Here is a 14,589-nt window from a genome sequence, read left to right as displayed (position 1 = left end):
CTTGCAAGTATTATCCCGGGATGATTCGAGCTCAACTCTATTGGGAGGGCGGCTTTGGTTCTGCTACTGGGCTATCACTTCCTGTTGAGCCTAGAGCATTTCGAAGATCACCCGCAAGTTGATCCCATCGCCTTCACCGCCATGCATATCCCTGACTATCGACATTGCTCCCCCGCGAACGTTGTTTTTCGGATCGGTAGGCAAGTTAGCGTCGATGGCCTCATGGGAGTTGGCATCGATTGGGTATGCGATCAGGACCTCCGTTAGGGTCAGCAAGGTGAACCTCATTGCTGGGCACTTTATTGTTGTTCTCGCCATGATGGCCGAATTCAGCACCAACATTTAGGTTAGCAAATTGAGAGTTTGACATCTTTAAGTTTTCCTGAAATTACGATCTCAAAGAACAAAAGTAAAGCAGAGTTTGTTGCGGAAATTTGTATCAAATAGCCACTAATATCCTTAACCCCACGGTGGACGCCAATCTGTTTACCCTAAAAGCGGATAATAATTAAATTCGTAAGTGATTTTAAGGATATGCGGATTAATTCAATACAAACGATAAATTGCGTTAGATTAAACAGACAAGAGATTGAGTAAATTGTCAAACCGCTTAAGAGGGTGGTTCCGGACTCAATAACAGCCTTCACAAAGTGTCTGCCTCAATTCCGGACTCACAGTAACGAAGCACTGATGAACAAAAGTGAAAACTTTGAATAACGGAGAAAATAATAGTATATTGCCTTGATACATGTGTTACAGTGTGTTTAGCGAAGAATCAGATTCCCCTTTATATAGTAGGAGAGTTTTACCCTAAGTACAATCCCATAAAAGGTAAAATTCTCATGTTTAACTAATCACCGATTCTCTGTTGATACGCGCCGAAATTCACGCTGTGATATCCGGCCGATTCTGTTGGTCGTACTCGATCGTCTGGTAATGCTTTCCGAGGCCCTTGGGGTTCGAACTGGACCTGGGGCCATGGCCCCGATATTCCCGAGGGCATGTATTCTAGCCAGACCCCGGATTGAGGGGCTCCTTGCCTCAATTCCGGTTCCTTCCCTCACATTTCTTGCTCCGTTTACTTCATTGGAAACCGAGACATCCCATGGGCTCGGTTTTACCCGTATACAATGCCCCAACAAAAGCGAGTAGAGGGAGGTCAACTGACAGCTGAAATTGCATTGTTTGAATTTGAAGCAGTTCTGGTTCTTTTGTGTTCTCTCTACCCACAGATAGAGTCGTAGCTGGCCTAGAATAAATCAGCAAGATCAAGTCAGTATTCGCCATATTATACATGTATGCATATGAAGTGAAAGGAAACGGAAAAAAGAAGTAATATGAAATCGGTTCCAAAAGTTAAAACTCGAAGTAGTTGATTCAACAGTCCTAAATATAGATTGAAAATCCAATCGAATAGCTATTTACAGTTTGAGTGGACCATCAAATAGAGGATAGTTGACTGAGCTCATGGACAAAGATAGGGAGTAGTAATATTAAAATTGCTAAAACGTCCCCCTACAGTCAAGTCATAGTGTAGTGAGTGCAGAAGCAATCATAGGGAGAAGATTGTAAAAACAAAGTTGCAAGACACTTTGTTGTGTTTATTGGCCCACAGGCAAATCTTTTATTTAATCATTCTTACGTGTCTCAATTTCATTTGCGTCCATCCAATTGGATAGCTCAACAGCCACTGAAACCCTTTAAGTTTAAATTTTACCATTCTAGTTCTAGTTAAAGACAGTTTGTTTCCAATGGAGGGTTAACGGCTCCTTTTAGTCCAATAAGGTCAGACCGCCCAAGAATTAAGGTCCATCAAGATCCAACGTAACTACGTTAGGCCCACTGGCAAACTCCTTTCAGCCGGCACGGACCACCGTCTTTAACCACTTCTCATGTTTTGTTGGCTCAAGAGAAGCCAGCAAGCCACCAGACCAAGAGTATCATAATAATAATAATAATAATAATAATAATAATAATAATGACGCTATTTAAAATACAACTGAACACTGTAAATTAAGCCCACCACATATATTTGCACCAAAATATCATCCGGCAGACTAACAAAGCTTAACAACTAAAAACAACACATAAACCTTGCAGTTGCAGCTAAAGCTAGAACCAAAGTTCTTATACAAAACTAAACTAAACTAAACTGGGTCACAATCGCAGAACCCAGCTTCACTATGCAAACTCCAAAAGAGATTAGAACTAAAACTACGAGAATCATCATCATACATAAAGTCTTTCTATAGAGGTATTGTTGGATTAAAGGAGAGGAAAGCGGAGATTGACCTCTATACCAAGGGTCAGCCATCTTCTCAAGATGGCCAAGCCCTATCGTTTAGATGGTCTTTCATCATCCTCTCCACCGTCATCATCAGAGTCATCTTTGCCTGATCTCTTCCTCTTTGGCGGCGCCTCCACCTTTCCGCTAGTGTCTTCATCATCATCCTCTTCCTCCTCAAATGCATCTTCCTCACCATTTTCTTCTGGTTCAAAATCACTAGCATCTTCTTCATCCTCAGCACGGGCCACTGGCCTAACAAGATACTCTGTGCCCAGATCACCCTGGCATACAGTTCAGAGTAATATATGAGTGGGCATTGATCTTCAGCAAGAACACGTAAAAGGAAATGAAATTTTACAAGATAAATTAGAGTGGTTAAGAATGAAATTCTATCTAAGCTTCACCAACTTCACCCGTAATACAATTCTTTCACTAGCAGCAAAGGCAATAATAATCAACTATTATACGTAAACAACAAGCTAATATGCAAGCAAATCTAATCCCTCTCCAGGCACTAAACAGAAGTACCAAAGAAGAGGGTCTAACAAAGGTGACTCATAGTAGAAGCCACACAGGCAAGTACAGTGTGATTGAAGAAGACTAAATGAACCAAAAAACCAACGAATGTATTTAAAACAAAAGGAAAATTCGCAAATTGCTGGACTCTTAAAATTCTAGCAATAATAAAGATCTTCAGAAACAGTTCTGGCCTCATAAGATTCGTGTTCTACTCAAACAAGTACAGCCAATGATTATGTAAAAGAAGGTAAACATCTTCTTTATGTAACCTACAAAGCAAGGACCTTATTTTTTTTTGGGCTTAACATAGGCATTTAATTAGTGAATAGACGTACTAGCCAGAAGAAATCTTCCAAGGTGATAATTCATCAATTTCAAGAAAAAACATACAAGTACATAGAGTACCAAAAAAGAGCCGAGGTGATAATTTTGACACACAGATTTATCCCAAAAAGGAAATCCCAAACCACCAACCCCAACAACAAGTCACAAAACCATACCAAAATTCTTTTTTTTTTTAAAAAAAAAAAAAGAAAAGAGAAAGAGAACACACAAGAGTCATCTCACTAGTATGCAGCTATCGTGCAGGATGCAAACCCACAAACCAAAAAAATTCCAGAAAGGAGACCTTTTGCCCACAGTAAAAGTAGCTTCCAGGAAAACGTTCATAGAAATTTTTACTTGGAGATCCAAATATTTGTGAATATTCACAAAATACCAGCTTCACTCAATAGTGTATTACCAAAGAAAAGGGGGAAGAAAAACTATCAATTCAAAATTCAGAAAATAATTTTCTTCCACCAAAAATAGAATCTTAGGATAAAATATCGTACTTCTTTTTAAAACGAGAAAAACTCGTATTTTACAGCACAAAGGATATATTTTTATCAAAAAGGACCATAGAGAAGCACTGACCAAAATCTCTTTTCTGGATTCATCAGATCTGCATATGTAACTTAGACTATCTCACCAATAACTCAAAATAGAAAATAAAAAAGTTCACATACACCAAAAACTTCTTCCTTTCAAACAAACATGACCAAACATCAGATTGCCAAATAAACCCAAGTTTAACAAAAACATTAGAACTATCCAAAAAACTACAGATCTGAACTATTTGAACATTGAAACTGAAATAAATACAAGCAAACTGTTATTTACCTTAAGCAAGCAACTAATACTACTGAAATAGAGCAGATCCGAGAATCTTCAACAAGAACAATTGAAGAACACAACAACAAGCATAGGTACCAACAAAAATAACTACATATATAACAAACTTATCATAAGCAAAGAGCAAAAATGTAATTTTTGGGCAAAAAAGAGTGAAAATTACAAACTAGGTAGTTTTCAATCATTACCTCATCTTCTTCACCTTCCTCCTCGTCGTCATCATCGTCATCGTCATCGTCACTATCACCTTCATCATCCTCGTCGTCTTCATCGTCCTCGTCATCCTCATCGTCATCTACAGAGTGAACTTGTGGACCACTACCCGAGCTCTGTATGACCTCTTTCTCATCATCTTCATCATCCTCGGCGTCCTCGTCGCCGTCATCATCGTCGTCCTCATCATCGTCCTCGGCGTCCACTTCCTCGTTTTTGTCAAGCTCTTCGACTTCGTCGTGAACTGTTGCTTCCTCAAACTCTCGCTCATCGTCGATAATAGCCATGTCGGAGAAAATTCACCGGAGACTTTTTCTTTTTTTTTCCTTCAGAAAAGTCAAAATTAAAATTTTCAGAAATTTTTGAGAGAGAAAAAGTGGGAATAGAGAAGCATCTTCGTTCTTCAGAGTAGCTACGCAGACCGTTTCATCTCAGCCGTTGAATCAGGAAATAACACGGATCGATGACGTGGTGACTGATCCAATGGCTGAAAGTAGATATTGTAGTGTTTCTCGAGCGTGAATAGTTTGCGGCGCGCTGTGTACCATTTTTCTTGTGATTTTGGTGGTCACGTGATTTGCGCCTGATGGAGAATCTAGGGTTATGTTGTTGAGATATTTTTCTTTTGTTATTCAATCAATAATCTCGGAAAAGAAAAAAACAATCTGGAATAATCCTTTGGTGGTGGGCCACATCAAATCCATTCTCGGCGCTAATCTTAGGTTAAGTTCACTTTGATTTTGTCAAAACCCATCACTGTTATGTTAAATATTAGGGGTCGTTTGGTAGAGTGTATAAAAATAATGCTGAATAGGGTATATTAATTATGCTTGCATTAGTTATGCTGACATATTTCTTATTTATATTTGGTTTAATGTATTAAAACATTGTACAATTTTTAAAAGAATTATTTGTTTACAAAAATACCCTCATAACCAGTCCATCACTTTATCTTTTTAAATGAAACATATGTTGAGAAATGTTTTTATATGAAAAAGGGTTTAAAAAAAATGTTTGATTTGTCTATCTATATTTTAGTATTAAACTGAATATTTATTTATAAAAAAGAAAGTATACTAAGTATTTATTTATTTACTAGGGATATAAGTTTATTTCTCACTTTTTGGATTATTTCAAACTTGCATTAATATAATAACATTTTTAATCAAGCATAAATTTTAAAGCACGATTTCGTCTTTAACTAAGCTAATGCATGCGTTAAAATCCATTACATTGTTAATACCATAGTTTCTTATGCATTAATTATACATAGGATAATACCAAATACGGTGTATAACTAATGCTTGCATAACTAATGCATATGTTCAAAAAATGTACCAAAGAAGATATTATTAATACACAAAGTTAATGCATGCATTAGTTTATCTAATACATCCTACCAAACGACCCCTTAATCTTCTTTATAGGCAACTCGTTAGTATTGTTACTAGTACAATATACACAGCCTAACTAGCTTTTAGAAAAGAAAAAAAAAGGGAAAAGGGTCAAATATACTTCTCTACTTTCGGATATTATTTATATTTAACCTTTGTTATATTATCCGGCCAGATTTATCTCTACCATTAGCAAACTTTTTAAAATTATCCCTTAGCCCGCTAGGTGATCCAAAATCTCCCAAATTATTTTTATTAAGTCACTTATTCTTCTTCTTGATCCACTATTTACGAAATAATTGGCATTTACCTACTTTCTTGATTGAAAAAAATAAGAGAAAAAAATATAAAAATAATACAACAGTTAGTAAACAAAGTATAGTAAATTGAAGAATTTAAATTATGTAGCTTGTCTAAATTTCAAAAGTATTTACAACATCTCGACTTTAATGAATTCGTTGTACCAAAGTTATGGAGACTTTGCAAGTACTAATGATAGAAGTTGAATTTCTTGGAAACTTTACATTGTCGAATTCAACATTGCTTCAATCAAATGCCTACGTATGGTGCACTCTTTAGTTAGTCTATTAAACTCTATACCAACCAGACAATAACAAAATATATTCGAATATACATGTACATAATCAGCTGCATATAATACGTAATAAATAGATCCATTGAATTCTACAGTATGTATATGGTTGAAAAATAAATAAAATAAATCAATTCCAAATTCATTATCACAAGAATAGAAGTGGGTGCATTGGTAATTAAAAATATCCATGAATAATTTGTATAGTCTAGTACCTTTAGCATTCACATCAATAGTATTTTTAAAAAATAGAGGAGCAAGAAGAACAACAAGTGATTTAAATAAAAGGAGATTGAGAGATTTTGGATTACTTAACATATCAAAGGGTAATTTAAAAAAGCTTGTTGATAGTAGGGGTAAATTTTGCTACATAGTATAACAGTAGGGATACATTTGGCCAGATAGTATAACGATGTCACGGCTCCAGTTTACCACCTTAGAATGTCGTGATGGCATCGGCAGCTAATCTCTAACACTAGGTAAGCCTAACATGTAATAATTACTCAACAGAAATAATCAAACAGGAATTCTAAAGCAAGACTGAAAACTCATATAAACTTCCAAAATAGGATCTCAACCACAGCTCTCCCAAAATCGGTGGAACTGAGTCATAAGCTCTATAGAATAATCTAGAATATCTACTATAGCACTAGAGAAATACAATAAAAATGAAAGATAAGGAGGGTGACTTCGAGGCTTGCAACACCAGTTCCTAGGGGTTGTTTTGTTTATTTCCACATGTGTTATGCTAGTTTTAGACTTATCTTATGATATTATCTCTATTAAGACTTATTTTTTATTTTATAATGTTTAGACTTGTGGTGTGTATGTTGATTCACCTAGCGAGGGAATTGCGTGCTATCACAACCTTGGCATTATTTGAGTCGTGACACTAACAAAGCTTAAACATGCACAGTATTAAGTTGAGATGGAGTACTAGGGATCTCTCTACACCATAGGAATAAGAGTGTCATATTCATAAATCAAACGTGACACCGAAATTGAGTTGCCAAGGTTCCTGCCTACATTAAAGCCTTCCATTCGTTGCAGTTGCTTGGCTTTTCTGGCGTTTTGCTAAGAGGAAAAGTGAAAGATGGTCTCTTTGCCTGAAATGAATCCTACATGCCTTCCATTAACTAAATTGAGTATTTCACAATGGATGTGCAGCATCACACATCCACCTGATTCATACTTCGCCAAGCCCATTTTTCTTAATATTATGAAGAGGTAAGAGAAATTAAGTGGGTTAAAAGCCTTTTCTATATCTAGCGTGAAAATAATAGCCGATCGATCCCCCACTCTTTTACTTTCAAACCCAGCACTTCATTAGCTAATTGGGCAGCATCAGCGATCTGCATGTTCTTTATAAAGGCATTTTGATGACCGGAAACCACCTCTCCCACCACTCTTTTGAGTCTATTACTAGTAGTTTTGTTGCAATTCTAATATCGCTTTACCGTCAATGATTTCACTGTCCATTTCATAGTCAATCAATACAGTTGACCCTTTTGTATGAACTGACATTCTTTTGAAAGTATTTAGTATTTTACCCGCTTTGAGCCATAGACACCTCAATTTTTGCCTTCATAACACTTCTTCTGCCTTTGCTAGTTGTCGATTTCTGCATGTTTAGTGATCTGGGTTGTTGCTCTTATGATTGAGGCTTCCACTTTTATGCTTGTTGCGATGCAATTCTACCAAAAACAAGCCCGTCAAAAGCAACCTCAGTAGAAAGCCACTCTTCCAGAGTCTCGTCCATCATCTGCTTAGGTCTTCTTTATTTCAGGTTATGATATCCTTACTTAAAAACTTTAGTTTCTGCTTAAGATATAATCAGGAATGCCTTCTTACCATGTAACTATGCATTATTTTACCTTGTCCATGAAACCCTCAGCTTGAAATCACATATTTTCAAATTTAAAATATGAAGAGTTTCTTTCCCAATCTCCACTTTCCTGCATGATAGGACAGTAATCTGAGATAACCTTAGGAAGAAGAAGCTGGTTCACAACCATGAAACTGTCGTTCCATTTAAGCCCTATAAAGGAAGATCAACTCAGTTCATGTTTTGTCTGAGAAGCTTTTCATTGCTTTAGACCTCCTCACACAGTTAAGCGCTCACTCTCATACCTGCAAATATTCAAGTCTCTCCCAATGTATTAATGATCATTCCATTGCTGCTAGCTCATGCCAACGCTCTTCCCTTTTCTGATTAGTGTGTGGGGCATAGTCTTGTAAATCTCCATTGAAATTTCTCATGTACTCCTTCCAGCAAGCTAAGATATTAAGTAAGATCATTACTGAATGTCTATGCAATTTCACCGACAATTATCCCATAATATGATGATTTCCCCTCTTGTACCGCTGACCTTTAATTCTGCCCAGTCAGCCCATCTTGTCCCCCAAACTTGTCAAGCCAAAGTCGTTGACCGATCTTCAAATTTTGTTTCCCGTGAGCAGTATCTTGGTCCAGTTTAATGTCTCAACAATTATAAGATTCTAAACCAACTCTTGACATTGGGACTTCTCTACATACCATGACATAAGAAGACAATCATTGTGTATTGAGATGAGAATTCAGTATGTAAAATCAAACTACTTAATTTCCGTTATGAAGGCGGATATAATCCTGTAAGTTTTTTGAAAGAAAGTTTACATGCTTATAAGCTACATGAAAATGTCCTTCAAGTCATAATAGTTAATTCAAAATATTTATTAAAATTTTGAAAAAATTGCAGTCACAATATTCTATTTAGTGACACATAAAGTAGGTATCAATTGTAATAAATCTCAGATCACGTGAAGTCTATTCCTCGGCATACATTTCACTCTATTTAGGTTTACAGTATTAAGACGATTCATCATATCGGGACATCATTCTTACAACAGTAACAAAAGTTCATGTACTTTAACAGTTACTGCTATTTAACAATGCTTCATTCTTAGCAAGAAGTGCAAGCCAAATTGTTTAGAATCTCATGGTATTAATACAGTAGAATGATTGCGGGAGGAATACGTTTATCGTGAATGGTTCCTAAACCTACAAACAGCATTTATACAATTTCTGCAACAAAAAGGTCAAAAAGAAGCGGGTTCTCCATTTAGAATTCATAAATCTTCAGCTGGCGGAATCTCACTCAAATCCAGTCCATCTTCAGGTAGTTCAGAGGTCAGCGGGCCTAAAATCCCGTCAGAGTTCAGGGTCAATCCACTCTGAGAAGTTACCAAAAAAGAAAAGGAGACTTACACAAGTCAATACTCTCAGTCACATGTAATTATTTCAAGGTAAAGAATATGACGATAAGTTCAGCTTTCAATTGAAGCAACAGAAGACCAATTAATTTATATGACACTTTGTGTTTCTAGACGTTCTATAGCATTTGACATCATTATTATTTTATACAAATTTCATAAGTTTCAAGAATTCAAATTCACTTCAAATTTAGAACTTTGATTTGATATGTTGACTATTAAACAGATTTTCCAACGATGTATTACTTTAATATTTTGAAGTTTGTGCCCGATCAGATGGTATCAAATAAGATAGGATAGATGTGATAGTACTGAAATTCATAAGAAAGTTGAGCAATTTGTATATTAAACCATAATACTTGGTTAGCTGAGCAAAGAAGATTGGCGGGCATGAGCATACTGTATACCAAGATATTAAAGGGAGACGATTAAGCAAGAACCGGACTTGAGTATCCTCATAACCAACAGCTTAAATTTTTTCCTATATCCTTTGTTATTCAAGGCTCCTCCCACCTGGATCCATTTTTCCTTCTTTTCTTTGTTCTATTATCCCCATTTCCTTCTCTCTTGTTACTCTACACCTCTCATCCAAATTCTAATCCCATCTCCTCTCTCTTCTATCCTCTAGCAAAAATGTCACCCCTTTTATTCCACCCGATGAGTACAACACACCCAAAAAGCACCTTTTTCCCTGTTTCCTATTCTTTCTACTTCCTCAGCGAGAATTTAATTGGCAGAGTTCTATTTCCACATAACTCAATAAGTTTATGTAAATAATGTTGGCATGCTTCATATAAGATCAATTGGAGAAAAAGCTTTTCAAATAATAATATTTTACAATGCCTGTAAAATGAAACAATTGTCATATTAGTAAGACATAATAAAAATACCTCAGGCTGGAATCTCAGCATATCTGCACGGGCCATGGCTTCAGCTTGGGCAATTCTCTGCCTGAATGTTTGGGCCATCTCCTCAGCCTGTGAAAACAAAACTCCAAGCTTTAATTCACAGCTTAAAGATTGATCGTTATATGTTCTCCAGGAGTATATCATAATTTCCAACTCTCATGCTTTACTTTTTGGAATATTGGAGCAAATTTCTTTTTGGAAAGACCATGCCATTTATTAAGGTTAAGCTCAGCAAATTTGGAGTAATAAAAAAAAAAGAAGCTAAAACAAGCTTTTAACAAGAACGAATATTATCCAAGTGGAGCAAGAAGCCACACTAAGAGATTATTAACCCTGCATTTCTAAAGCATTTTCAGAACCAGAATATGGAATTTTGACAAAAATGTAACTTAATCATATGGATCAAGTGGAAAGATACAGATTTAAGTATTGGCACTTTCAAAGAATTAATTAATTCCATTCAGAATGATTAATGGAAACAGAAAAGGAGACGAGAGACACAGAAATGATGAACTATATCCAGTTGCATAACCATAGTAGAAAAAAGAAACTATTTCAACATCATGAAAGCTAAGCCCAAGCCAAATGTAGGAGAAATGCACAAACATGAAATGATGATTCACTAGAAGTGCAGACAAATAAATAACATTTGGAAATACTTACTTTCTCAAAGACAAGCTTTGGATTGCGAATCATGTCACCAGGTGTAGGCTCTAGCTTCTTTGTTGAAAGGCTCACTCGACCTCTCTCACGATCATGGCTCAATATCATGACCTACAACAACATTGAGCAGATGATTAGAGATTTCTCCAGTCATAGAAAAACTTTTCCGAGCTTGAGATTTCTACACACACCTTGAGAGTGTCACCAGGCTGGAGGACTGTTGCAATATCAGAGACACGATCATGACTGATCTGACTCACATGAAGAAGGCCATTGATCCCACCAATGTCAATGAAAGCACCATATGGTTTCAAGCTCTGAACTGTTCCAAGAACGACTGAGCCTATTCCCAATTGTGCCTGACTATCAGCCATGGCCTTACGATTGCTGAGCACAAGTCTGGATTGCTCTTCATCAACCTCAACAAACTTCAGAGGAAGCTCCTTTTCCAAAAGTTCCTCTGCAGTTGATTTCTGAAATATTGAAAGAGAATTATTTATTTAATTTGATAAGGCGAGTTTCAAGTAATCATAGCAAATTTATTTTTTGGAAACGCACCTAAGGGTGTGGCCTAGTGGTCAATGAAGTGGGTAAAAACCATTGGAGAACAAGGTTCAAATCCCAGCAAAGACTAAAAATACAAGGTGATTTTTTCATATATGCCTAAGGCTTGGTTGGTAGAGTACCCTTTATCTGTTCCCGTGGAAGTTAGCATGTAACTCTGTGGAATAATTGAGGCACGTACAAGCAGGCCAAGACACTACTGTTACCAAAAAATTATTTTTGTAACAAGGAAAGACAAAGCTCCTAATCACCAAATTGTACCCCATGGTTTGATTTCGAATTAATAAGATAATTTCATAGGTGAAAAACACTGAGGCAATAATGGATGCAAAACTAGACTTATAGCTATTCAGTTATATTCTATCGTCTTTTAACTAACAAATCGCAAAATTGTCCCCCATATAGTAAAATCACCGGCCATTTGGAAATTTTCTTGGTTCTCTTTGTAGGAGAAATTGAATATCGGCATAGATACTAATCTGGTACAATTAACTAAATAAGTTTTCTAGTCGAGTATCAAATCTTACATGCAACTTTAGAATATCTGTAAAATTATGATAAAAATTGCAAAAGTAGGCCTTGCAAGAAGTAAATTGCGCTAATGATTGTTTAAACAAACAGATAGTAGACACAATATCCCATACTTGCAACCTTTCTTTTTATTCTCAACATGTGGATGTGGGTACCCCTAGGCCTCATAATACCGCTTTTTTCAGCCAGCTCAAACAACTTAATGGTGGGTAAATCCCACTTTACATTTCTTTAGCTTGCCATTTAATAGCAGAAAAGAAGTATCAATCTATCTGCCAAATAAAAGCTGGTCTCACTTTTGGGCTGATAAATGTGCTCTTTGTGAGAAGTTGGATCTTTGCGGCACAATAGAGTGAATCAGGCTATCACCACATGCAAATCTTAAATAAAGGACAGAAACTGCAACAGACTATTAAAAGAGGCATCAGTCAGTAAAAATAAACAAAAAATGGCTGGATAGGTCAATCTGAAATATCTGTCAAGTCCAGATTCACTGTAAGAATCGTAGAATATTGCAGTTTTGGACATTTAGTTAGGAGATTAATTCGTTTTAATAAGATCCTTGTAAATTAGGTGACTTATCCTATTAGAATAGGGTAACAAGTCCTGTATAAGGAGCCACTTTTTATTGAGTTTCAATAAAATGACCAAGTAGTTCTCTCTCTCTCCCTCCCCCCCCCTCTCACAGTCACAGCTTCGCAAAATAGGTTATAATTCATGTGGTGAATAGTCAACTAACCGTTGATATCTGCGAGAACGGAACAAAACCACGAAGCCCCTCCACCAGAGCCACCACTCCACCTTTATTTGCACCAACGACCTGCAAAATCATCCAAAGAACTAAACTTGACCATTGCTACAGGATTGAATGTGCTACTAAAGCATTGATGATTCAGGACAAATGCATACCTTGCCTTTGACAACAACATCTTCAGCTTGTAGCTGCCTACATCGTTCCCATGCAAGGTCATATTGAATCGAACGCAAGCTCAAAACCAAACTATCATCAGCTTCATTTTCGCCAACCACCACAAACTCCTCACGCAAACCAGGAAATATTCCGGCTTCCTCTACGTGCTTGATGGTGTGAAGTGAAGCCTCTCGTAAAGGCAAGTATGCAGATGATTTAGCAGTGATGTCAACTAGAGCTCCATTTGCATCCACAGAGAAAACTGTTCCTTTGACCTGGAAAGAAGATGTGCAAAAAATGAAATCCATTTGCTGCTTCATTTGGTGAACTCCAGCTATAAGCTTTTCTTTGACTAAATCAAGCTAGGCTCAAAGGTCGAATCATAAATAATAACAGATTAATATGAAAGTTTCATGAAATTGTATACTAACATCAATTAATCCCAAACCATCCATTTCAAGCTATTATGAAATCATATACTTATCAGGTTAAAATAATTCCCCTGTTAACCCAAATTAGCATTTCAAAATGTAACCCATTTTACAATTAAAAATAAACAGCACTCAACTATTTCATTGCTTTCCCAATTAGTCCAAGACTCCATTTTTCATCCAAAAAACAGAATCAAGAATTTGATATGACTACAGATATAGCGTGCAATGAACCAACCTTGGTACCAATTTAATTACATTGAAATGTTGTCAAAATGTGACCCAATTTACTATCATAAACTAATATTTATCCTAATTAGTCCAAGAATCCCTTTTTAAACACAAAAATGAAGAAGTTGGGAGCTAACCTTGGTACCAACTTCAGAGTCAAAATCATATTTTTCAAGGGCAGAGTGAAAATCTTCAACAGTAAAGGCAACACCTTCCAGAGGTGCAGTACGGCATCGCTCATAGGCATCCTCGAACATCTCCTTAAGCTTTTGTCTTTCTCTTGTTTGTGCATTTGTGACCACTGCTGCAGCTTGTGCTACTATTCTTGCTTTGTTAGCCTTCTTATTCTGATGATTAATGGGATTCACCTTAAGCTTCTTGGATTCAACCCTTGCTGTTGAAATTGGTGGGCATTTCAACCCTCCGAATTGTTGTGTCAAAGAAGCCATTTTGGCTACTGTAGAGGAAGTGAGGAAATGGATGAATAGTTAGTTACACACCATGGATTCTTTGGGCAGATAAGATAAAGGGAAAGGAATTGAGGAACAGAGGGTCCCACTTTTAGCTGGGCCTCTTATGACTTGGGCTGCTTAATGAATTATTTGGCAGATATCCAGTTTTATTAGTAAAAATAGCACGATATAGCCAGTTTTGGGACTGATCATTCAAAAATAGTCAGCGTTTACCAAGTCAATAAAAAATGGGATTTTTACCTATCTATACCATATATCAAACCTTGTTACCCTCAATGTTTAAGGTTTGTGTTTATTACATTTAAGCATACCAAATTACCATTTCTATACCATAATTCAAATTAGGGATATAATTAAGGGTTCATTTATATTAGGCATAATTATAGGACTGTATCTTCCCATTTTCTCTTTCCTTTCATCTCAACTGTTCACAACACACACAAAACTC

The 14,589-nt window shown here is 36.4% G+C and overlaps 2 protein-coding genes across 2 annotated transcripts; both read right to left on the bottom strand.

Moving 5' to 3' along the window:
* Nucleotides 1-2,009: 2,009 nt before the first annotated feature.
* Nucleotides 2,010-4,797, bottom strand: LOC104248746 (acidic leucine-rich nuclear phosphoprotein 32-related protein). Its single transcript, XM_009805055.2, has 2 exons — nt 4,168-4,797; nt 2,010-2,568 (listed from the first exon to the last, which is right to left on the bottom strand). Exons 1-2 carry the CDS (start codon nt 4,477-4,479, stop codon nt 2,335-2,337), a joined length of 546 nt encoding a protein of 181 aa, XP_009803357.1. The 5' UTR covers nt 4,480-4,797; the 3' UTR covers nt 2,010-2,334.
* A 4,285-nt stretch (nt 4,798-9,082) lies between these two features.
* On the bottom strand, nt 9,083-14,175 carry LOC104248747 (small ribosomal subunit protein bS1c). Its single transcript, XM_009805056.2, has 7 exons — nt 13,806-14,175; nt 13,006-13,281; nt 12,836-12,916; nt 11,193-11,474; nt 11,002-11,112; nt 10,321-10,407; nt 9,083-9,391 (listed from the first exon to the last, which is right to left on the bottom strand). Exons 1-7 carry the CDS (start codon nt 14,115-14,117, stop codon nt 9,287-9,289), a joined length of 1,254 nt encoding a protein of 417 aa, XP_009803358.1. The 5' UTR covers nt 14,118-14,175; the 3' UTR covers nt 9,083-9,286.
* Between the last annotated feature and the right edge of the window lie 414 nt (nt 14,176-14,589).

Source organism: Nicotiana sylvestris, chromosome 9, assembly GCF_000393655.2.
Source record: "Nicotiana sylvestris chromosome 9, ASM39365v2, whole genome shotgun sequence".
NCBI lineage: Eukaryota > Viridiplantae > Streptophyta > Magnoliopsida > Solanales > Solanaceae > Nicotiana > Nicotiana sylvestris.
The sequence above is the reverse complement of the archived record's forward strand: the minus strand, read 5'-3'. Positions and strand labels throughout refer to the sequence as shown.

Excerpts from the sequence above, each read along its gene's own strand:
- LOC104248746 (XM_009805055.2), bottom strand. The coding sequence starts at position 4,479 with ATGGCTATTATCGACGATGAGCGAGAGTTTGAGGAAGCAACAGTTCAC. Across the intron at positions 2,569-4,167 it reads AGGAAGGTGAAGAAGATGAG|GGTGATCTGGGCACAGAGTA; the intron begins GTAATGATTGAA and ends ACTGTATGCCAG.
- LOC104248747 (XM_009805056.2), bottom strand. The coding sequence starts at position 14,117 with ATGGCTTCTTTGACACAACAATTCGGAGGGTTGAAATGCCCACCAATT. Across the intron at positions 11,113-11,192 it reads AGCCTGGTGACACTCTCAAG|GTCATGATATTGAGCCATGA; the intron begins GTGTGTGTAGAA and ends ATGTTGTTGTAG. Across the intron at positions 10,408-11,001 it reads CAAAGCTTGTCTTTGAGAAA|GCTGAGGAGATGGCCCAAAC; the intron begins GTAAGTATTTCC and ends TTGTTTTCACAG.